The sequence below is a fragment of the Lactuca serriola genome, chromosome 5 (assembly GCF_051521515.1).
Source record: "Lactuca serriola cultivar US96UC23 chromosome 5, Lser_US96UC23_V15, whole genome shotgun sequence".
NCBI lineage: Eukaryota > Viridiplantae > Streptophyta > Magnoliopsida > Asterales > Asteraceae > Lactuca > Lactuca serriola.
In genome coordinates, this window is record NC_136412.1 from 284,343,921 (window position 1) to 284,368,259 (window position 24,339).

General features: G+C 34.5%; 2 protein-coding genes across 8 annotated transcripts; both read right to left on the reverse strand.

The window, feature by feature from the left end:
• Window positions 1-15,057: 15,057 nt before the first annotated feature.
• On the reverse strand, window positions 15,058-20,318 carry ALDH7B4 (aldehyde dehydrogenase 7B4). 7 transcript variants are annotated; one of them, XM_079002723.1, is made up of 15 exons: window positions 20,181-20,318; window positions 20,055-20,109; window positions 19,767-19,900; window positions 19,219-19,305; window positions 18,998-19,129; window positions 18,849-18,921; window positions 18,711-18,733; window positions 18,566-18,629; window positions 18,433-18,478; window positions 16,967-17,147; window positions 16,603-16,779; window positions 16,221-16,526; window positions 16,044-16,141; window positions 15,434-15,583; window positions 15,058-15,203 (listed from the first exon to the last, which is right to left on the reverse strand). In XM_079002723.1, exons 3-15 carry the CDS (start codon window positions 19,896-19,898, stop codon window positions 15,146-15,148), a joined length of 1,527 nt encoding a protein of 508 aa, XP_078858849.1. In that variant the 5' UTR covers window positions 19,899-19,900; window positions 20,055-20,109; window positions 20,181-20,318; the 3' UTR covers window positions 15,058-15,145. The 7 variants fall into 7 exon arrangements, with proteins under 7 accessions (XP_078858849.1, XP_078858851.1, XP_078858852.1 ...); XM_079002725.1 differs by having other exon boundaries at window positions 19,767-19,918; XM_079002726.1 differs by having other exon boundaries at window positions 19,767-19,923.
• Window positions 20,319-21,958: 1,640 nt separating this feature from the next.
• Window positions 21,959-23,950, reverse strand: LOC145050572 (uncharacterized). Its single transcript, XM_078998799.1, has 6 exons — window positions 23,825-23,950; window positions 23,717-23,770; window positions 23,261-23,649; window positions 22,389-22,597; window positions 22,189-22,346; window positions 21,959-21,997 (listed from the first exon to the last, which is right to left on the reverse strand). The coding sequence occupies exons 1-6, from the start codon at window positions 23,948-23,950 to the stop codon at window positions 21,959-21,961; spliced, it is 975 nt and encodes a 324-aa protein (XP_078854925.1).
• Between the last annotated feature and the right edge of the window lie 389 nt (window positions 23,951-24,339).

The following is a 24,339-nucleotide window of genomic DNA, read 5'->3' on the forward strand; positions in this document are numbered from 1 at the left end:
GTGATCATTCAAGGGGATAGGATGATCATTCTCTGGTTCTTCTCCAAACCAACCAGCTATGACTTCGTTCGAAAGATACTGGTTGCCGTGGGGATGGAGTCCAGCTATGGTTTCTATGCGAGAATTTAGAGTAAGAGAATAATTATTAGACGAACTATCTAGATAATTATTTAGAAAACCTTCATTAGTTACATCGCTATTTGTGAAGTGCATACCAGCTATGTGTAATCTAAACAGGATAGACCTTCGAATAAGTGACCTTAACTCCGTATTCACACAGAATAGGGGTGAAGTAAAATTTCCACAGATTCTAAGTCTATAACATCCTAATTACATATATCCTTAGTGTATCCACTTAGCAACTATCAACTTAGTAATGAAGATCCCGTTTTAGTTCTCAAGTATAAAGTACTAATAGTAACACCAAATACTCCTATAGTATTTTAATTTTAATGTTATGTTCTATTGTTCTCATTGTGGTAGGGTTGATAAGATTTTAGCATTGTTGCAACCACACAATTAAACTTAGGCACATGCTAGTCAACCCTCGGATAATATAGGTGATCAGACTATATCTTCCTAGTTTTGACCATATGTCTCTAAGCCCACTTGTGTTGCCCAACAATCGTAATTCTTTTGTACTGTCCTAATGACACCAATTTTAGTATGAATGCAGGCACGTATACTTACTTAAATATTTTATTATTTAAAGTATAAACTCTTGGTCAGAGTATTTATAATCCCTTATGTATTTATAGTTAGTATATCTTTTATGGGTTGATATACTTAATTCACTATAAACAATGCTCTGATACCAATCTGTCACACCCCAAAACCAAGAACGGCGGAAACGTTCTGGGGCGGAGGACGTCATGTATAATATCACAACAATGTAAAGTAGTAAACAAGCAACAACATCATCCATTGCATTAATAATATAATTATTATACAAATGTGTTCTGTTAAATTTTGATAAACACTAAAGCATAAATCAAAATGAAAGATGAGTCTTGAACAAGCTCCATCTTCCTTTCTCCTTGCATCGGTACCTGTCTATGATGACCTGAGGATACAAGAAATTTTGAAAGCGAGTATCATCTTTGAAGTTGGTGAGATCATAAGTATTTTAGTGTCTTAATTTGTATGTAAGTATTTGTATGTAAGAATTTGTATATGAACTGTAAGTATGAAAATGTTTGTAAAACAACTGTAAACGTTTGAAAAACTCTAGAAATCCCTATGATTTCCTACTATTATATAAGGGTATCTTCTACCAAGACCTAATTGTTCTCAATGTAGTCTTCTACCAAGACTTAACTGTTCTAAATGTTCATGTCATGTAAAAGTGTGTAATTTTCCCAAGTGTAACTATTATTAACAAAATATAGTTTTTACATTTATAGTTTAAGTGAAAAGATCACTAAATATATGTACAGGGAAAATTAATGTAGTACTAAAACATAGCGCTATAAGAACTACTGCTGTACTAACTACCTTAAACCGGATTTATATTAAGGCATCATGTGATAAATTGCACCATACTATCGACTGGTAACAACGAAATACGAATGGTCGTAATAACGGAATGACATTTGGCACCCGCAGACCTGCAGGTCCCGCTGTAGCTAGCAGCAAGGTGTAGTATAGTCAATCCAGTATAGATCTATACGCAAACTCACGCTCTCCCTTCAAGAGACTCTGGCTACAACTCGGGCCATGACATTTAAGGCATGCTCCGATACACATCACAATAATTAATGTATTCATATCTATGTAATGTAATGAACTGTTCTAGCTGTAATGTACGTGCTCTCTACCTAGCAAGTATAGTAATGTAATCGTTCTAGTATCGTTGTATATGTTCTATTCCTAGTATCGTAGTATATGTAATGTACTGTAATGTTCTAGAAAGTATTGACTCATGAATGAACTGACTCATTGTATGATATCGCGTTCTAGTAATTGTTCTAGTATCTTCCTAAACTACCCATATGGTAGTTTACTAGTAATCTAACTGGTACGTATGGACATGGATGTATACCCTACTACCCAAGGGCATGGGATGAACTGGAAGGACCTTTTATGACTATATATGTACATATGTTATATAACTAATATTTAAACGACCTTCGGACGAGTACCCGATATCCCACCAGACCACATCTCAAGCGCGAAAAGGAAATAGGGTGGATAGCCTTCCTATGTCTTTTAAACATTTCTTATATAACTATACATATAGCGACATGTAATTTATAATTTAAAAGCATAAAATAAGATTTGTAAAACCTTTGAACATAAATATTTTCTAAGAAAAGACCGACTTGATGTCAATCTATAAAACAATTTGAAGGCATGGGTTTGATAAAACAGTTTAGTATAAAGAAACATTTGTTTGAAACACAATTGTAAATAAGTTTGAAATGTAATATACAGAGTAAAATGTACAGTGTAATAAGGAGTTTAAAACATATAAAATGTTCATAAAAATCATTTGAAGGAAACTGTTTGGTAAAACGGCTAACGTGTAGTAAATCATTTGAATGTTGCATATTAATCACATGTGATTGATATAATAACTAGCATAATTCTACTTATTAATCACATGTGATTGATATAATAAATAGCATAATTCTACTTGTATCCCCCCCCCCATAAAACATTTAAAAATAGTTTAAAACATTATTTAAGGGGTATGAACTCACCTGCAGTAGGTGACTGGAATTGAACGGACTGTTATCGTAAGGAAGGATCGGGCAAGTGCTTGGTGTCAAGTGAAGACTTTAGACACACACAATGATCCTAATTACATATGAATACATATGTATATATAAATAATTAGTGATTAAAACACTAATTATACAAGTATAAACATTTAAACGTGACGAAAACACTTTTGGTCAAGTGCTAGGAGGCTAATGGGTTGCAACAAAGGAGTGCAATGCCCCTAATGGGAGTTTATGGTCTAATGGCCATATGTTTTGGAGTTTACGGCCCAGGGGAGTAAACTCATGGCCGTAAACTCTCAACCAAGTCCCTAAATGAAGTCTAACAATTATACAACTCATGTGGTGAATTGCTCCAAGGATTAAACAAGTGTTTGGGCTTCCTAATAACTCCTTTGAGGAGTTTACGGCTCTGGGAACATATTCCCTTGGAGTTTACGGTCGTAAACTCCCTTGGGAGGGTGTTTATGATGCTTTCAAGTCTCAAACATTTCAAGGTAATGATCTATGTTGGGTTCTAGGCATAAGGAAGGAGTTAGGGTGTCATTTGACCCCTTTATAGGTGTTTACAGCCCAAGAACTTGTCTTGGCCGTAAACTCCTCAATACTAGTGATTCCTTATGTTTTCTAGGCTATAAACACTTTAGAGTACTTTTCCTAATTTAAGCCTAAGCCTTAGGAAGTGTTTCAAAGCATTTTGGCACTTATACATGGAGTTCACGGCCCAAGAACTTCCTTGGCCGTGAACTCACTTCTAGCCATGATTCCTAATTTTTTTGTGGTCTAAAGCATGAAATGGAGGCTTCTAGTTGGATTTCCAAGGCTTTGAGGGACTTTGGGACACCTTAGGACCTTAAAATGGAGTTTACTCCCCAAGAACGTTCTTGGGCGGTAAACTCCCGAGTCTAGTTATTTTGTCATGAAATTGATGTTTCTAAACACAATCTAAGCTATATAACATAACTAGATTGATGTACTCACAATTTGGGATAAAAACCCGAAGATCCGTGAGAGAGAATTTTGGCTTTTCTCTAATTAGAATTCAATTAATGAACCAATTTGGTTCAGAATTCTATTTATAGTCCTGAGATATTTTTGGCAGAAAATATTTTTATTCCTGGAATGAATTCTAATGTCCTAGAGTATTGGAATAACAGTGTTGCACAAAACCCTAGTGCATCCACTCTCCTAATATCTCCTTAAGTGTAAAATCCTGAAAACTGCCAAACTTATACTCGAAATCTGAGTTTTCACTGTAACTGTTCTACTTTTATTGGCTTCAAATGGTTTGTTCAGAATGGAAATTTTGGGTTGTCACACGCTGCTCCAATGGAGCCCAGTTTTGAGAAAAACTCGTTGTAAGTGAGCTACACCTACCCTATCTTTAGTATAGCTTATGTTTCAATATGGTAATGTTATTAGGATCTTATGATAAATATTTGGGCTATTATTCTGAGTTATATAAGTGTCGTTATAATATCTTTTTAACCACTCATGGTTTGGGGAATCTGGTTTGGAGGACTGCTTGGGTTGCTGGATTTCAGAAGTGCTATATGCCAAAATGATCCTGCCTTCCGGTGTTCCATGTCTGGCCCCTGTCTACATAATGGGTGAAGAGTATTGTGTTAACACTTATATAATAGTAATAATAGTTAGACTATCAATTAGTCTCGTTGAACATTAGACTAAACTCTAGTGGTAATGATACTAGGTTTTGTCGAAGGAAATTGTTTTAAGAGTAACGAAGTGTTGTCCGATTGTCGAGTCACCACCTTATCAGGTGAGTGCATAGTTACTTTCATCTTACACATAGATATGAAGTATTTAATGTAAATTACATGTTATGTGTGCATATTGTCTGTATAATTGCCGTCTATGTTGGGTGAAAGATTTTTATACATGTTTTAAATGATTTAAACTGTATATGTATTTTATATCTACAAAATGTGTTGGGTAAAAAACATGGGTAGATGAAATAGTTGTTGTGTGACAAAAACAAAATGATGAGAGGTGATATAGACCATGAAATAAGGGTGAGAGGTGAACCATGAGAGAAGCCTTTTACCCAAGAGTTGGCCCCATCATATAGCAGACTATGGATGACAACCACAGACTATTCTAGACAGTCCAATGGAACACTAGTAGGCTCGCAACCTGTAGGTGTTATTTGAATTGTGTATTCACCAGTTGTACTCTAAAAACCTATTGACATGTATTGCGAGGGGATTCTCGGAAACGATACTATCGATAAACGAGATAAAAACCCATTGAAATGTATTGCGAGTGGATTCTCGGAAACGATACTGTCAATAAACGAGATAACCCTGGCAGCTATGGATTTAGTTCCTGATGAGCAAACTTTAGCAACTATGGATTTAGTGTCTATTGATCAAACCCCTACAACTATGGATTTACTGCATGTTGAGTAAACCCTGACAACGATGGATTTTGTGCCTATTCCTTAGGATGATCCTTAGGAATGAATGAACAGGAAATAGCTGATTCTTAGGGTAGATCCTTAAGAATAAATAAGATAATGGGGATGGGTAATTGGGTTAATTGCTTGATGATTAAACATAATAATTATATTATTGTGGGTTGAAAACCCTATGTACTCACCAGGTTTCCCAACCTGTCCCACTCAGTTTACTTATATCACAAGTGTTGACATGAAGTCACATTACACTGAGAGATTAAGGAGATATAAATCACTAGTGATAATGAATGTAAGTTCTATTTATGCTTATGTTTCTGTATTGACGATGACATCCCAAATGTTTTAAAATGAATAATAATACTTTTCTTCGGAAATGCTTTGATAACATATTTATCATGTTTTACTGGGAACAAATTCTGCAACATTTTTATTAAAAGAGGTACTCTGATTTTTATAAAGCATAAACAAAATCAGTCTTTCTGGCCGTGAAAATGGGGATGTCACACATATAGCTATCCATTCCTTAGAGATCTTCCATTAGTGGTGTAGTATTTTATGAGGTCGGATATGTGGTAGTAATTTGTTAGACAGATAGACTATGGGAGATAGTTCCATGTGCTTATGTGATTGTTTGAGTATTTACTTGTTTCATATGTCTACAAATTGAAGTGGGGTGGGTTAGGTTGAGGCGGTCATGCTTTGAGCTGCAGGCCAACAAACCTGGGAGCAATCCAGTCTAGGCTATGGACCGGGTGGGGCAATCCAGTCTTAAGTTATGGGCTCAGGGGCAATTTAATCTTCATGTTGCGTGCTCGTAGGCAATCCAGTCTTTGTGTTGTAGGTTCAATGTGCATGCATTTTTTTCAGGTACCAATGATGATCGTGGGAAGACGAAGGTGTGGCTGTACACATTCATCAGTAGCAATGTCAAATTCCGTGTTTATTATATTACTCTGATTTATAAAAAAATGTATTTTTTTGAACAAATGGTTTTCTTAACTTGGATTCTATAAATGTGAAGTTTTTTCTTAATTAAAAATGAAATATTTTGTTGTGAAATGGGACGTTACACATACAATATATGATTTGAGCTTAAGATGAGAAAGAAAGATTAGACGAACTAGTTTATTAACTTATCATTTTAAGGTGGGTTAACTAAAAACTAAAGGAACTAAAGAGGCTAAGTATAACTATGCTTAGTTTGAATGGGTAAGTATTTATCCTATAAATAAAGGGATAAATATACCAATTAAATAAAATAGTGAATACACAAAACCCTAGTTGGTCCCACAAGTGATAACTTACCACTTCCTTCTTTCCATCCTCTCTCTCCCTCTTGGTTTTCTACTTGCATTCGGAATCCCTCCCTCTCCAAGGGTGGGTTCGTTTTTGGCATCAAGAAAAGAGAATGATTGTTTCCTTTTGCTTGATCATTGTCTTGGGGTGCTTCAATAAGAGAGAATCTCTTGTTTGACATCTTGAATTGTCTAAGAAGAAAGCAAAAGACTCGACAAAAGAAATGTATACTACTAAACTTTTGTTGTCAATTTTATGTTGCTACTAGTTTCCAGAACAAGATCTGTGGTGGTATGGGATAGTAAAGTTATATTTAATTTTTGCTTTCGCTGCATGTTTGTAAAAATCATCACATTCCAACACACTATATGTGCAGTTTTGTATACGACAAGGAACAACGAATACGACGAGTAAATTGGCATGAATTGATGAAAAATGTAGTCAAAAGGTGAATAAGAATATATTTTAAGGAAGTTGGCATTTTAGATAGAATCCCTAATGTTGGGCACAAAGCTAGGAAAAAACAATGCAAAATTCATAATAACCTAAAACATAAAAGTTATACGAAATTGAGTCATATTTCTTTGGAGTTTTGAATCAGTTATATAGAGTTACAGTGTTTGATTTATATTAGAAAACTAACTTGATGTCTTAAAATGATTAATTCATATAAACGTTGTTGTAATGTTTTAGACTTTCTTACTAAGTCCTTTCTGAGTGTTAGGGATGTTGGTGTATCGATCTGGAGTCCTATAATGAATAATGATGATAGATATTATTGAACTCTTGAGATTTATGAGCACTAGTAGAATTTGTAGCCTATATTATTATGTTAGTTGATGTAATTTTTCTTATAATACATGTTTTAAGTGTTTATTTCTTCACTAAACAAATCTTTGGTGTACAAAATTGAGATGGTGAAAACATGCAGTGGTTTCGGAAATCAAAGTGTGACCAATGGTGGTAGTAACAACAAATTTGAGTGTCACACTATGTTAGGGTGCAAAGTCAGGCTTGGATGTAATTTTTGCTTACCCTCTTGTATTGTGTAATGAGTTGTCTTTCCTATAAATAGAAAGTGAGTGACACTCATTTATGTAATGTCCATTTTGGGGAGCTAGACTAAAGAGAGAATTGTACAAGACCCACTTTGTATTTTCTTTCTAGATCTAATGAGAGCTTAAACCAGATTTATTTACTCCTTGTGTTCATGATTCTTATAATGATTCACTAGATCTTATGAATTCTGCATATGTCATCATAATCAACACCACTACAACTGGTATCAGAGCGGGTGTTCTTGATTTGATCAAGAATTGATCTATGATGACATTCTTGATGTGGTGATTCTTCGTTGTGTTTTGATCTTCGTGTTTTAGAGAGTTTTTGGATTCTAGAAATCGAATTGTTCATTGATTCTATTCATAATTCGATTTTCTTCACTAGAATTCAAGTGATTCTTTCTTTCTCTCTCTAGAAAACCCATTTAAAATAACTTTCTCTCTCTAGAAAAACTCAAGATCTTATCAATTGATCAAAGATGGTGTGCTTTTCTTATGATTCTTGGGTTGTGATCATTGAAGATGTCAAATACAAAGTCAACGAAAATCAATTCTATGGATTATTGTTGAAAGGTGACTTGATTTCATGGGATACTATGGTTTCTTGTGGAGGTTTGAAGGATGATCATGGAAGATTGATTTTTCAACCACTTTCGAAGATTGGATGCTTGGTTGAAATCTCCTTGATCATGGTATCTTGGAGTGAAAATCAAAAGGAAGCAGAAGAAAGAGATTTGTTTAATACGAAATACATTTCTCTTATTGAAAACCCAAGTGATCTTGATGCTCTTAAGTATGTTGAAGTTCAAGACTATGGAGTTCAATGTGATGTTCTTGATGTTCTTGAAGTTCATGATAAGAAGATTCAAGTTGATTCTCATGAAGATGAAAAGGTTTTATGCTCGATTGGAGTTCAAACCGATGATATTTTGTGCTCTTATGATTCGTTTGAAGGAATGATTCCTTATCGAAAGCCATTAATCCAAGAAATTCACAAATATCAAACTCCAAACGATATGATCCAAACTTGTCAAGTTGAAGTTGTGGAAATTTTTTTTTGAAAGAGTGAAGTTGTGGAAAATGGGTTTGTTCAAGAATTCAAATCTTCAAGATCCAAGAAGATGAAAAAGAAAAAGAAGAAGATCAAACATCAGAACAAGTGGGTTTATTCACAAAAATCATCAAATGTTGTGAAGCCAAAATCCATAAAGCAAATTTGGGTTCCAAAGCAACAATCTCCAAGTGTTGTATTGAATTTGAAGTCAAAACTCAAAAGTGTTGATGGTTCTTGTGAAAATGTTCTTAGATCGTTGAAGAACACAAAGAACGAGTTGTACAAAACGCACCATGGGTGGTATAATGTTCAAATCGGAGATTTTCTAGTTCCAAAAAAAGAAAAAAGATCTTCAAAATTTGATTTGTTCGTTGCAAATGGAACTCAGATCGTCAAAAAGGTATCTCAAATTCTCAAATGGATTCCAAAACGTCCATGATTTTGATTCGTGTTTTGCGTTTTTCAATTTTTGATCGTTTTGTCTCATTATTTTTCAAATCTCTTTCTACCCCATTGATTGATCCAATTATTTTTGTTTAGATCAAAACCAAAATCAAACTCATTTTTGTTAAAATTTTGAATGTTACTATTCATCTACAAATTTGATTGAGCCCTTCACTGTTCATCAGCGAATCACTATGAGGCCAATAATTCGAAATATTCACTGTTTATTTGTTTAAGCCCAAACGTAAATTCTAAGTCAATATGTAAATGAATTCTAAATTGAAAGTATCACTTGAGTAGACTATTCATAATCGAACTTCATATTGGGTGAATCGAAACTCAAAATCGAACGATTATGGAGTCAAATCTGATTTCGACTGTTGCTGTTTAATTCCTTGGAGTCGAAATTACCTACATCGACTCAAACTCAGTTTTGATTGGTGTTTGATTCATTGATTGCATTCAATTCAAATGTCGATTGTGATTGTTGGAAGTCAAAATTGAGTTCGGATGATGTTAAAATCAAGTTATGGAACAGCAAACGGAGTCGAAATCGAACTCAATTTCGACTGATGTTCCTGTTCTTTGAAGTTGTTCGAATCGATAGTGAGGATTTCGCCTGTTGTTGATTAAACGAATTGGGAACGAAGACGGTATATGTGGTTTAAGTCGAGTATATCGATTTCGATGATTTGGGAACGAAGGGTTTATGTTTAAGAGTCAAACTCAATTTTGACTTATACCTGCGTTTGTTCGTCTCCTGGTATCGATTTTGATTGTTGCTTCAATTCGTTCTCATCTGATTTGGAAGTCAATGTATATGAAACGAAAGTCAAAATTCGAATGAATGCGGTGATTTGGTTTGATTTTGATTCCTGGAAAGCGAAGGTCTGATTGATAACGAAGTGTATCAAAATTGACATGATGATCAATTCAAGGTTGAATAGATGAAAATCGAAATGGGTCTGTTAATGGTGATCGAAGGTTTGGAGTTTCAATTTTGAGTCGATTGTTTTGGTGTCGATGGTCAGGATAAAAGATTCGAGGATCGAAGGCTTAATTATTGAAATCAACGGGTTGAAAACTAAAAGCGAAGACTGTTTGATTGAAAGCGAAGAATGTGTTTGTTTGATTAAAAGTGAAGGGTTAGTTGAAAAGCGAAGGGTTGTAGTTTGTTGTAGAGAATCATTTGTGCTTCGTTAACGAAGGGTTGTCGACGGTTCGTTATTGAGGGTTCCTACATGAGGAATTCATGTCGAGTAGCGAAGGGTGTGTGTTTCAGTTTTGACTTTGATATGGTCAAACCTTCCCATTCGCTTTCTGATATAATGAAGAAAATCGGGGAAGAAAACAAATTTTTTGATTTGAATCCCTTAAATTTCAAAGAAGTAACAATTCATACCCAAATTTGAATTGATGAAAACAATTTGTGAAGAAGGAAGAAGTTCTCATTTAATCCCTGCAGTTTCAAAATGTTGGCAGAAACTACCCAACTTCGAAATAGGACTAACAATTATGAGAAATGGAGAAATCTACAGTTCAACCCATATAGTTAATGTGACTTAATGCTTTATGCTCAATTTTGCAATTGGGGTAGAGTTTCACATCTTAGGTTGTTTTGGGCACAACGGGTCTGCAGAATTCTGATATTGGTAGTTTTTACCCGGTTTTTTGAAATTCTTGCAACTCCCACCCAAAAGTCGAAAATTTTCATAAATTTGGAAATTTTTCGTTACTTTTTCGTAATTGTTTTTCCATGCAAGTTTTTCGTGGTTTCATTTTTGGCACACATCAAGGGGGAGTTTTGTGAAGATTAATCCTCGAGCGTTGTTCACCCTTTATGGGTTTTATAATCATTTTTTAATTACAAAAATGGGGAGAATGAAGAGTGGGTATTCGAAGCTTCTCAGGTATTCATTTGTGGATTTGAATACCGGTATTACTTCGAGAGGGAGTTGGTCTTGATCGTGCAAACTCATTGGATATTGAAACCAGAACATCCAATCCTAACTTTGAGGGGGGAGAATGTTAGGATGCAAAGTTACGCTTAGATGTAATTTGTGCTTACCCTCTTGTATTGTGTAATGGTTGTCTTTCCTATAAATAGGAAGTGAGTGATATGTAATGTTCATTTTGGAGAGTTAAACTAGAGAGAGAATTGTATAAGACCCACTTTGTATTTTTTTCTAGATCTAATAAGAGCTTAAACCATATTTATTTACTCCTTGTGTTCATGATTCTTACAATAGTTCACTAGATCTTATCAATTCCGCATATGCCAGCATAATCAACACCACTACACACTAGGGCTCAATCTGAACTAAAACTACTAAATGAAATTTAACTCGTAATGCTAAATATCTTGGATTAGCGTGTGTGCGCACACACACACATATGTTAGATGAAATAGAGTTTATGTTGGAGATCTGGATACCCCTTGGATCATGTGAACACTTTTCGAACTAATATTTCTACCTTATGTCTAGGTTACAAGAATATCAGCCTAGGATAATATAAGAGCAAACTTACAAATCTAGGCACATAAATCGTAAGCCAAATTGCTAGAAGGATTCTATGTTCGTATGAAGAAAAAGAGAGCTAATGATTTTCGTATCTCTCTTCTCAAAGAGAAGAGTCATTTATATAATAAACGAGATTAGGGTTTTCCTTTTAGGGTTGGTCATCATGGGCTGCTTTGGAAGCAAGTCAGGTTAATCCAGATTTTAATGAGAATTTAGGGTTTCCAAAACTGACGAATTTCACTAGTTTTACCATAATCATCCTGAAGAATTCGTTTTTCCCACTATGTTCCCATAATCACCCGAGCCAGAGGCTATTCCCCTTGGACCCCACTAGGGGCGTTGCCCCTAGACCCCACCAAAGCGGCGCTTCCCCTTTGGAAACCACGGACCCAAGGGTGCTGCGTCGGACCCCCGACTTGTCGTCAAATCGGCTTCTAATTCGATCTTATACATGCGTGCCCTCCATACAAACTCATATATGTAGTAGAGTACAAATTATGAAACCCCTTAGCTCATATGTTAGTTCCAATTACATAAAATGACATGATGACACTAAAATCAACAACATACACACACATACACACACAGAGAGTGTGTATGTGTGTGTGAGAGAGAGTGTGTGTGTGTGTGAGAGAGAGAGGGTTTACAAGTTATTCCAAGTAGTGTAATGAGAGCTAGAAAATTAACATTGGTAAATGTAAGGAAACACTATGTTTCAACTGCATAGAGGTGGGAGATTTTGCATAAAGGTGGGAGATTTTAAGAATCAGTACACCAAGTTCGGTTCTAAGTGCTATAATTATTTGGATTCCAGGCACACCAGACCCGATTTTCAAAAGAAAGAAGTCGAATTACCATATTTCCCTAAGATAAATGAGCAACCAAAAGCAATAAAGAATAGCCTTACATATGACTATTTAAGGAGCAAAGGAGTAATAAAAAGGTTGAATAGCATGTTGAGAGAGTTTGGAGATATTTAACTTTCTTGTTAGGAGTCTTTGAACTTAGACAAATTTATTTTTATCTTGATTGTGTTGAGAAAGAAGAAGATATCTAGAGTTTTTTTTCATCTTTACAACAAAGAGATCATTGTGAAAACGTCAAAGTAAGATCTATCACTAGCTTTGTGTTCTTTAACTTGGTTTGTAAACCCTTGGTGAAAACTAATGGATTTGAGGGTTGTTTGGGGTTTGATCATATTGTGATCATCATCCCACAACAGATAGAAAATATAAAACCTTATTTAGTGCGAAGAGCTTAATTTTGAAGCGATCTAGAGATCAATGCATGTCAACGACCGACGACGGTATTTGTTTTAAAAACTAGAACCTCGAACGACCAAGATTGCCAAACTCATCAAATCAAGTTTGGTGATCTTTAAAATTCATTTTAAACAACTTAGTTACTATTGTGGATGATTGTGAAGTTCTTTTGGTGTTTGTCAAATTATTTAGTGCAACGCTAAGAGACTCCATAATAGGACGAAGGAACTTTAAATGAAAACTCATTCTATCTCCATGATAGGGAAGCTTTTCTCAATTTTCTTATTTATGGGATCCACAATAAGTTGTCTTTTTACAATTATATGAAAAGTTATAAGACCCATCATATCCTTGAAAAATGTCATGATAAGAGTTCGTTAATTAGCAAGCTCCTTGGAAAAGCTTCTTCAATAGTTTTATTTTTTAAATTTCAATACCTTTTTGGTTTGAAAAAACTCCTATTGTTGATGCTCTAAGGTCATTACATAGTGTTTTTTTCAACACAGGTCTATAAAAGATGTATTTTGATCTTGATTGCTATTTGTGTGTTATTATATTATATTTTACAAGTCTTGCATGCATTTAGGTGTGACTTATATAATTAAGTCATGTGTTGATGTCTTTTACAATATGATGGATGCGTAAGGAAATCTTTAAAAGATGTTTAATGTGTTACATGTACATGATGACATCTCATTCATTGGGAGTGATTTGACTTTGGCGTGGTCCGAACACTTTGTGAGGATTTCGAGTATAGATGGTTTGTGTTAAAAAATCTAGATAGTCTTTGCATTTGCAGGAACCTTGTAGGTGCATTAACCTTAGGCTTGGTATACATGGCACATTTGTGTGGGGTCATGTTAGACGTATATGTATTGTTTGATTGGTATCATGTCACACACATATAAAACATACTCATATGCATGATATATAGCATGACCTCCCTCAGTGTTTGACATGTAAGAATCCCTGAAGTAGTGTTTGTGGTTTTGCTGTTATGGCGATGAGTGTGGACGATGATGACTTTGGGCGTAATATAGATGCATGCCATGCATTGCATTATTAAAAATTGTTATGTGCTTACGAAGTTTTCACTTACTGTGTATTTGGTGTTTGTGAAATGTTTTCAAGAAGGGGCCTTTAATCTTATAAAATGATGTATTTATAGAATTATATTATTAGAGTCTATCTTCAATGTATTTCATCAAACTTTTTAGTCTGACGATTTAAAATTGTTTATGTGCTTACGAGGTTTTTACTTGCTGTATAATATTTGGTGTTTGTGAAATGTTTTCAAGAATGGGCCTTTAATTTTATAAAATGATGTATTTCGAATATTATATTATTAGAGTCTAGCTTCAATGTATCTCATCAAACTTTTTAGTCTGGCCATTTATTTTGACGTGTATCTCCCAAGTGGAGAAGAATGTCGGGCGAGGCTATTGGAGTGAGAGAGTTATTTTGAGATTTCAGTTGTAGACTTTCGGTTATTTTGTTGTTATACTTTTGCTTATGGTTTCGATATTCAATTTGGCATCCCTCGTGAACATTTTTATATAACATTTGTTTTAAATGTTTTCACTATTTGGGACTTTTCCGCTGCTATTTTAAGAAGTTTTTTTTTTTCTTTTTAAAACTGCGGTACACTGGAAAATTGTATTATATAATGGCAAAACCTCTCAAGTTGGATGCTTTATTGAAGTTTCCAGGACTTTTGGGAATGTGCTTGCTACATTTTGATTGAAGAGAGGATCTGTTCGGTGGCTTCAATAATTCCCTATCATTAAGTTATTTTTAGTTGATTTAGTCTTTGAAGTTGTTTGTTATTTAGTGATGATTTGTCTTGTTCCAGATTTTGAGAAAGAATCCTATGATTTGTGATTCTATTTTGATGCAGATTTTCAGAACCAATCTTGTTTAATCTTGTTAAGGGACCCACTTTGATGTGTTTTCATTTCGTCTCTGCGTCACAAATTTTGTTTGATTTCTTGTTATTTTGTTTTGATTTTGAAAAAAAACACAAAAAAAATAATAATAATAATAAATAACTGAATATTTTAGGTGTTTTAACGTCTTAAATGAGTAATGAACTACTTGTCTTTTTACAAAACATCATTGAAAATATCATCAAGTGGAAGTCTGGAACGTTTTATTTGTGAACAAGTTTTGCTTCGCCTACATTCTTCTGAGCACTTTAACCCGTGTATGAAATGGGTATATAATGGGATGACGATTTAATTAGATAAATCCGTTTGGAATGAGTAAATGAGGTTCTTTTATTTAATGTTTCACAATAGTATCACACAACAAAGCTATTAGCAGTTAAGACTCCAAACCACCAACATTTTAATTCCCAAAGCTGATTCCTTGTGCAAGTGGTAGCTCGCTCCCATAATTGATCGTACTGTTAAAATACAATCAGATATTATATTATTTTCACATTTTCAGTCAATTTCTTATATTGGTTATGCATTTTCAAAACTAAATTTATAATCAAATAAAAGACCAAGTTACCACAAGTTATGAAGTATCATGATCTCTTATTTGATGGCTAAAGTAAAAAATTAAAATTAAAATTAAAAAAAAAAAATGACGGAAAGTAGTTTCCTTTTATGTGCAAAATATAAATTTTACCAAGTTGAGCGTCTCATATACTGTTTCCAAGAATCGCTTCCGGCTTCACGGCCGCCACCTGTCCCCTTCTCACCACCAAAAGCACCACCAATTTCAGCACCATTTGTTGGTATATTTACATTAACAATACCACAATCGCTTCCTTGAGGTCTGTAAAAAAGTCGCATATGATAACTCAATATTAACTTAGAGAAAATTAGAGAAGTCATTGCATTTTGAATTGTTTGTTTTTTAAAAGCCATTGGTGATCTTCTATAATCTAGCGCCCATTAACAGATCAACAATGCTGACATGGCATTTGCAAAACCAACTTTTTCATTAAAGCCACAAAGTTTTAATTCCATTTTTTTTAAAACATGACCAACAGTTTGGTTTTAGGGAAAAAAAAACGGGAAAACATAAAAAATTAAAATTAGTGATCTGTTAATTGGCTTTTCAGGTAAACATGATCAATTTATCAATAATAATAATAATATTTAATAAAACATCACATAGGTTTTTTCAAAAATGGAATCAAAAGGCAATGGTTTTAACAAAAAAAATTATTTTGTAATGGATTTTCTGTAATTTTCACATTAAATTACCACCTATGAATAATATCGTCACTCACCCAATCCATTTAAAGATAAGTTCATGTGAGCGGGTGAAAATAGAACTTGACAATCCTTGAGGTACAGAATTGTTTATCTCAACAGCTTCTTTAAAATCCTGTAAAATTTATAATAATCATTAAATAAAGTATATTCATAAATTTTGTATAAGAAATTGGTCAAAAGTCAAAACTGACCTTAAATTTTAGTACATAAAGTACAGGACCAAACAGTTCTTCCTTCACAACATCAGCACTTGGTGAAATCTCAACTATTGTCGGCTGTACAAAGTTTCCCTCAGATTCTATAACCGAACCACCGGTGAGGATTTTCCCTCCCTGAGACTTAATGACCTTTATGCCCTTCTCAAAATTCTCCCTTGATGCTTTTGTATGCAAAGGTCCAAGCAAGGTGCCATTTTCTAAAGGATCACCTACTTTAACTTGCTTATATGCTTCAAGTAATTTATCGACTACAGAGTCGTATATCTTTTCATGAACAAGCTTCAATAAATAAATATACATAATTAGCATTAAATATAACAGAAAAAAAAAATCATTTCAATTTTGAGATTCTTACAAGTCTACGACATGTAGTGCAGCGTTGTCCAGCTGTACCAACAGCAGCAAATAGAACAGAGCGAACAGCAAGCTGAATGTCGGCATCATCCATTACAATTAAAGCATTATTTCCACTTAATTCAAGCAGACATTTACCAAATCTCTCACTCACAGTCTGTTGAACCATCTGACCAACCTGTAGTTTTGTTATGCGCCACGTGTCAGGGTAAAATGGTCATTTAGTCTCGTTTAAACAGTTGATTCGGTGTAGAAAAGAGATAGAACTTATGTATATATGATTACCCATTCAGCCACTTTAACCATACAGGACTTGAAGGGGAAACGAAAAGTAAAAAGCCCCTGAGGTAAGGTTAGTAAGGTACCTTTGAACTTCCAGTGAAGGAAACCAAGGGTATGCGTGTGTCTTTTGATATGGCTTGACCAATTTCAGCACCCCCACAAAATGAGGTGAAAATGGCAGTTGGTAAACTGTTTTTTTCCAGCACTTCTGCAACTAGCTTAGTCATTGCTATTGTTATTAAAGGTGTGGTTGGGGCACCTTTCCTGCAATCATGTCATAAAGATAAGGATGAATTGGCAACATACTATACTATCCTTACCAATATAGGCAGTGTAGTTTATTTTTTAGCAACATATTTATATTTCTTCTACGCATAGTACCAATGCAAATGCACTTACATTTCTTTATTCATTGCACATACTTATATCTTTCAACAATAAGTGCAGTGTACTTACATTTTGCTAGCACTTATATATTGCTATTATCAGTACAGAAATGCAAGTAGATTGTTATGGGTCAGAAACTATAAGATGTTGCTATTATGTGTAAGGAAATGTAAGCATATGATAAACCTCCTGTTTAGTTCCACTAATGCAAGGAGAAGAAATGGTCAACATGATTAAATGAAGTCAAATAGTCAATGCAGAGTTAACAAAAACAGGGCAATACAGTTAGAGGAAGTCAAAATAATCAAGTCAGTTAGGTAACAGCTTCAGTTCATAGCTCATAGCTCAATCCAAATTCATCCCGAATCCATAATGTTCCCATATTTGTCAGCTACCCTTGTTAAAAGAAAAGAATTACCAATTTACCACTATTTGAGTCGTCATCGTGGGAACATTATGAAAGCATAAAGCCTAGTTTCCAAAGTTTGATCTGGACAAGATCAATGTTTTGGGGACACATATTGATAATAAACCTCCTATTATATTCACTTATGCAAGGAGAAGAAAAGGTCAACAGGTCAATGCTGATTAACTAATGTCAAACAGTCAATGCAGATTTAATAAAATCAAACAGGTCAATACAGTTACAGGAAGTCAAAGTTATCAAGTCACTTAGGTAACATGTTCAGTCCTTAGCTAAGTTGTTAGTTGATTAGAATTTAGAAACAGTGCAAGATATCAGGGAGCATGGTATTGGCATAAAAGGGAGGTAAGAAGGCAGCAGTAGGCATCAAATGAAATGTATTGTAAATGTGGGAGAGAAGTAAATCAGTGAAAGAAAACATCAAATTTCTCTTTTTCTTCATCAATTCTGTATCAGCATATTGCTATTATTGGTTTAAAATTGTGAATACATTGCTATCATGGGTAAGAAATGAAAGTGCATTGCAGTTATAGGTACAAAATAAAGTACATTGCATGTATTCGTAAAAAGAGCAAAGTACATTGTTAATTTCAGCAATTTTTCCTAAAAATAAAATGAACAGCCCATGAACGCCTTTCTTAAATTCATGTTATAGTTTAGTTTTCAAAACCAGTAACCATTTTCTTTAAGATTTTCAAGGATAAAAATGACATTTCTCAAGGTTTAGGTAGCACTTACCAAACAACAGCATTTCCACAGACTAGAGCAATGCATGCATTCCATCCTACACAGCAACATTTGACAGTTTATAAGATAGAAGGTAAAATTTATTCATCAATATATTAACAAGTGCTGTAATGCTATTGCTCACCAAGAACAGCACAAGGAAAATTGAAGGCTGTAATAACACCAACTACTCCAAGAGGATTCCACATCTGTAAATAGTCAAATAATATATATAAGTGTAATGGATGAAATGAATAAGCATACATTAAATCAAAACATGTTAATAGTACCTCAAGCATCATATGATTTGGACCTGTCAACAAACCAACCATGGTTAGTATTCAGGGTAACCAATTGAGGTTGTAATGTTATTTTTCTTTATTTTTGAAATATGAAAGGAAATGGGAATAGAGTATAATAGAGCTTACGTTCAGAAGGTATCACAGATCCGTTTAATTGTCGGCTTAAGCCCACTGCAAAGTCACACATATCAATGACTTCCTGCCATGAAATGTTTTATTTAATAAGATGCAACTTAATAAGACATGGTGTGAATTAAAAGTGATTAATTACATACTTGAACTTCTCCTATTCCTTCTGGAAGAATTTTTCCCATTTCAAGTGATAGAAGTCTACCAAGGTACTGAAGCTTGGTTCTTAGTGCATCACCAATCTGTCTAACAATCTCGCCTCGCTTTGGTGCAGGAAGCTAACAGGAAAAAAAATTAATTACAAAATGGTAAAAAAGAGATTATGGAAATATAACAGTAAACTATACCCATGAGAACTTTAACTTACTTGCATCCAAATCTTTGAGGCTTCATAACAAGCCTTTATGCCTTCTTCATAATCTTGAGAAGAAGCTTCTACTACTTCAGCAATGGTCTAGAACAACAAAATATTACTTCTGTAAAAACTTGTCATTGAATAAGATAATCAACTTAGATAGTGTTTGGATGAGCTTATGTCCCTTGAAGAAGTAACAATTATGCAATCGATTAGGGTAAAATATTATATTTGACCCATAATATATGAATAAGATGGTCATATAAAAACCCCTTCAGATGATCACTGTCTAATCACACATCCAAACACCCTTAATCGGATTATTGAAAAATTTCAGCAAGTTCAGAATCGAAATCAAAATAACCTAGAGATCAAACTAAACCGATTTGCGTTATCAAATTCAAAATGTAACTCTCTTATTTAACAGGGTGAAATATAGTATAAGTATACCCTTAATCGTCGGGATCTTTTAGGTAAATTAGAATAAACCTTAAAACACGGAAGAGTGTAATATTGAAGTACAGAATCAGATAGAGTGGATTTGAAGCAGAGGTGATTACCTTGTTGTTTGCAGGATTAACAGAGGAGACAACAGAACCACTCCCTTTCCAAACACCATTAACAAAGGCACCAGAATTTCGAGGCTCGATACCAATCTCGGTTAAGAACTCGTACTCCTTGGCAAAACCCATATCTGCACGAAGCAATAACACTACACTGATAAATCAGATACATATCAACTAAAAAAATGTAGTGAACTATTAATCCGTATCAAAAATCATCTGCTAGTGTTGGGTATCACTTGCAGATCAGATCATTTTGGTGATCGTTAAAGATCTATTCATTACCTGAAACGCCTTTTGAACTAATTTGGGGAAAAAACAGCAGCCGTTATGAAGTCCTCTGGGAGTTTCAGATGAGACTGAGGGTTATTGTTTGTTAGAATTATTATAGAGAAAGGAGAGACGTATTACCGGAGAAGACTGTTATACGACAAAACAGTTTGATGATTTGGTGAGGATGCCACGGAAGGGAGTGAGTTTTTGGAGGGTTTTGAATCAGACGTATGTCTAATCGGTAACGGAACCATAATTTAAGGTACCACGTAGTACATCGATTACTCGTCCCCACTATTTTGCTTTTGGGATTAGGACGGAGGCAGCGGTCCCATGAGAACTATTTATTTAGACATTTATTATTATTATTATTTTAGAAAATGACACCCTAGCATATTAATCTTTTTTCGTTTAGTCGATTTGGTCACTAAATATTTTTTTTTGTCAATTAAGTCATTAAAGTTGGGTTTTACCTATTAATAACACCGTTTTTTCAAAAATTAAACGGCTTCCCGATTTCATTCTTACGTGGCTAAGTGATGTCACAAACCTCTTACCTAGACTTCCAACGTGGCACCTGACGAGTTATCTTCCCAATTAAAACCCTGATTTGGACCTCATTCATTTCTTTCTTACCCTTTCTTGAAAAGTCGAAGCAAGCACCCTCATTTACATAATCAAATTGTTCGATTCTTCAACACAATGTATGTGAGCTCGTCCAATGCAATAAATCGCCTTCAAGTTGCTCGTGTGTTTGTTCAAGACGGTGCTATCAACTGTGACTGCGATGTTCCAACTAAGGAACAAACATGTTGGAAGCTCATTAACCCCGGCATACATTTTTGGAACTGCAACAACAGCTTGGTAAGCTTCGATCTAGCTTGATTTGTTAATGCAAGATTTTTTAGGGTTTCACTATAAAAAACCCTTACATTACGAAAAAAAAAAAAAACTAAAAATAATTTTGATTATCTTGGTTTGCATTTGGTGATTAGTGATTACGTTTTGATGTTGTATTTATTTGGGTTTGATACAGACAAGACTGAGGAAATGTGATTACTTTGAATGGAAAGATGTCGCACCGGAAGAAGGTTACTACAAAAACCTCATATATTCCATGAAGCAGCAGTTAGATTCCAAAGAGGATCTTGGTGTCATAAAAACTTGAGGACTAGGAATGTTGAGTTTGAGTTTCTCCTGAGTAAGGGGAAGAGTCTAGTGGCAAGCATGGAGAAGGGGATGTGTGATTCCAAGAAGAGCATACGTATGTACAAGTTGTTGGTAGTTGTTCTAGTTGTTGGGTATGTTTGTTTTGTTTTTAAGTTAGCTAATTAGTGTTGGGGTGTGAAGCTTTTGGTGAAGCTATTAGTGTAAGGTGTATGTATTGGAATGTGAAGGTTTTTTGTATCTTTTGTAAAGTCAGCCTAAAGTGGTAATGTTCTGCATTTTGTATTTTTTTGTAAAATCCCAATGACAGTCGCTAATTATCATGAATGTAAAGTCCCAACGACATATAACTGGAATGGAAATGTTTATGTAGATAGCGGAATGGAATTGTTTATGTTAATGGAATTGTTTATGTTATTCAAAGGAAACATGCATGTATGGTTTCATTTCCTTATATTAATATAATTATATTGGTTTTAGTGGTCCATGTTAAAGTACCAATTGTATGGGGACCATTTGCATACATAGTGGATGTTTTATAATTAGGGAAATGGGACCTTTCAACCCATTAAAGTAATATATACAGTACCATATACCACATTGACATTCATGCACATAATTCCAAACTATTCCATGCAAAATATATAAACAACCATCACCTTTTCTTATAGTTAAACACATTAAAAGACAACATTCTTCAATTAACTTAAAATGGAAACATACTATCATAGTTGCCAAAAATTACCATATTACACAAACACAAACACAAAGTCAAAATTACCATCATCCTAATAGACTTACATTAAATCCATATTACACAAACCCAAAGTGAAATACACAAACCATAACATCCCACCCTAGTCAATTATAAGAGCTTTTCCCTTGGAATTTCTTGGATCATCAACACTACCAACTGTCTTTCTTAATTTGATCCTTAATATTCTCTACGATTTTCTTCTCCTTATCCTCTTCAAAATACCTGAAATTGGTCTAACATGTTGCACTTGAACTGTTGCACATTAGGAACCTCAACAGCTTCCTCAACCACAACATTAACTAGACTCTGACCATCTTCAAACACATCATTAGCTTGACCCTGACCATCTTCAACCACACCATTAGCTTGACCCTTACCACCTTCAACATTTTAAACCTCAACATTAACTTCATCTTTAACACCTTCAACATTTTCAACCTCAACATCCTCACCAACAAAATCTTCAACTTCATAACTTCTAGGAGGAGTCACTTGCATATACTGACCATAACCCCCTACACTACTAGATTCAGAATCATTAGAAGTAGGCTGGAAATCATTTTGAGTAGTCTCCACCTGAATTGGAGTCAATTCAACCTCATCATGTTTGTTGAGGTTCACTTGTACTAGCCTACATTAGAGGAAATAATTATGTAAGTGGATAAGCACATGTAAATAACTTTAAATAGAAAATGGTTTTACCTAGCCTGCTTTTCTCCTTGGACAAAGTTTTTGTTTCTAGTTTTTCCTCTCATTTACATCTTGGGGTCTTCTTTGTGGACAAGTAGCCTTGTTGTGACATATCTCCTTGCATATATTGCATTTGATTTTCTTTCGTACCTTATAAACCTTGTGTTTTCCTTTATTCCATGTAGTGGATTTCTTCCTACTAGTGGCTAGCCTAACAGGCATCCTTCTACTAATAGGAGGCAATGGTGGATCATAGTTGGTTTGTGGCCACATGTCACTCTCATTCATAGGGGCAATTCTATAATTGTATGCCTTTATAAAGGTTGTGGTGTTATACATGTTGTTCATATAGGCTTCTACATCCCTATTAAGATAGGATATGCTTGTTACATAATGATCACATCCATATACATTCAATTGACACAACCTACAGGAGCATGTTTTCCTTTCTAAGTCTACTTGATATGCATCTACTGGTCCCCTAACCTCAAACTGGTTTAATCTACTAGGCAGTACCTGATAATGCCTATGGACCTTCTTAAGCAAATTCACCTTATCCCTTATCTATGGACAAATATGATTTCCCCATTGTTGTCCCTTTAACCTCATGTTGTACAATTTGTCCATCATGTAAAATCTTATTTCCTCAAACATGGTGATTATGGGCTTCTTCCTGGTATTTACTATCACAAGATTAAAACTTTCAGAGAAGCCATTCTTAACTGCATCAGAACACCTTCCAGGTTGAAAGAAAGCTCTACACCAGGTTTTTGGAACTTTGTCTATGAGATATTGATGGGCATCTGGGTTCAATGTCTCAATTTCCTTTATCACAAATTTAAAAGCATTCTTAGTTGTTGCTTTTGATGCTCTCCAAAATAATGTATGGTATATGGCTGCATTAAATCTCTTCTGCAAATTTTGGCAAATATGTCCAGCACACTGCATGTGCTCTACATATGGCAACAACTCCTTAACAGCATCTATCAAACCCTGTAAAAAAAGATTTAAATCAAATAGTGTAAATTAGTATACTTGAATTACAATTTAATAAACTAACCTTATGTTGGTCTGACATTAAACTGAATCCATTTCCTAAATTCAAGTGTAGATCCTAAATGAGAAGTTCCAAAAACCACTTCCAATTCTGCTTGTTCTCCACACATACCACAACCCAAGCAATAGGATATATTTTGTCATTTGCATCCCTCCCAACCACACAAAGCAATTCCCCCTTACAAATACCTTTCAAAAAACAACCATCAAGACCTATTATCCTTCTACATCCTTCCATCTAACCTTGTTTGACTCCTTGAAAACAAACATAGAACTTGTTGAAATACTTCTTTCAATCTGAGCCAGTCTCCACATCTAATTTTACAATTGACCCTGGATTAGTCCTCAGAATCTCATGGTCATATGACCATAGCCAACCATAATGTTCAACAAGACTACCTTCAATAAGTTTTAGTGCATACTTCTTTGCTCTCCTGCATTGGCCCATACTAACTTGGATACCAAATTATGTCATTACCTTTACCCTAAGCTTCCTTACACATAATTTTGACTCTGCACAATGTCTCTGGTATAATGCTTTCAAATCCATGCATATGTCACTAGTGACCCTAACTTGAAGTTCCTAGCACAATTATGATAAGCTTTTAGTAACTTGATTTGGAAACT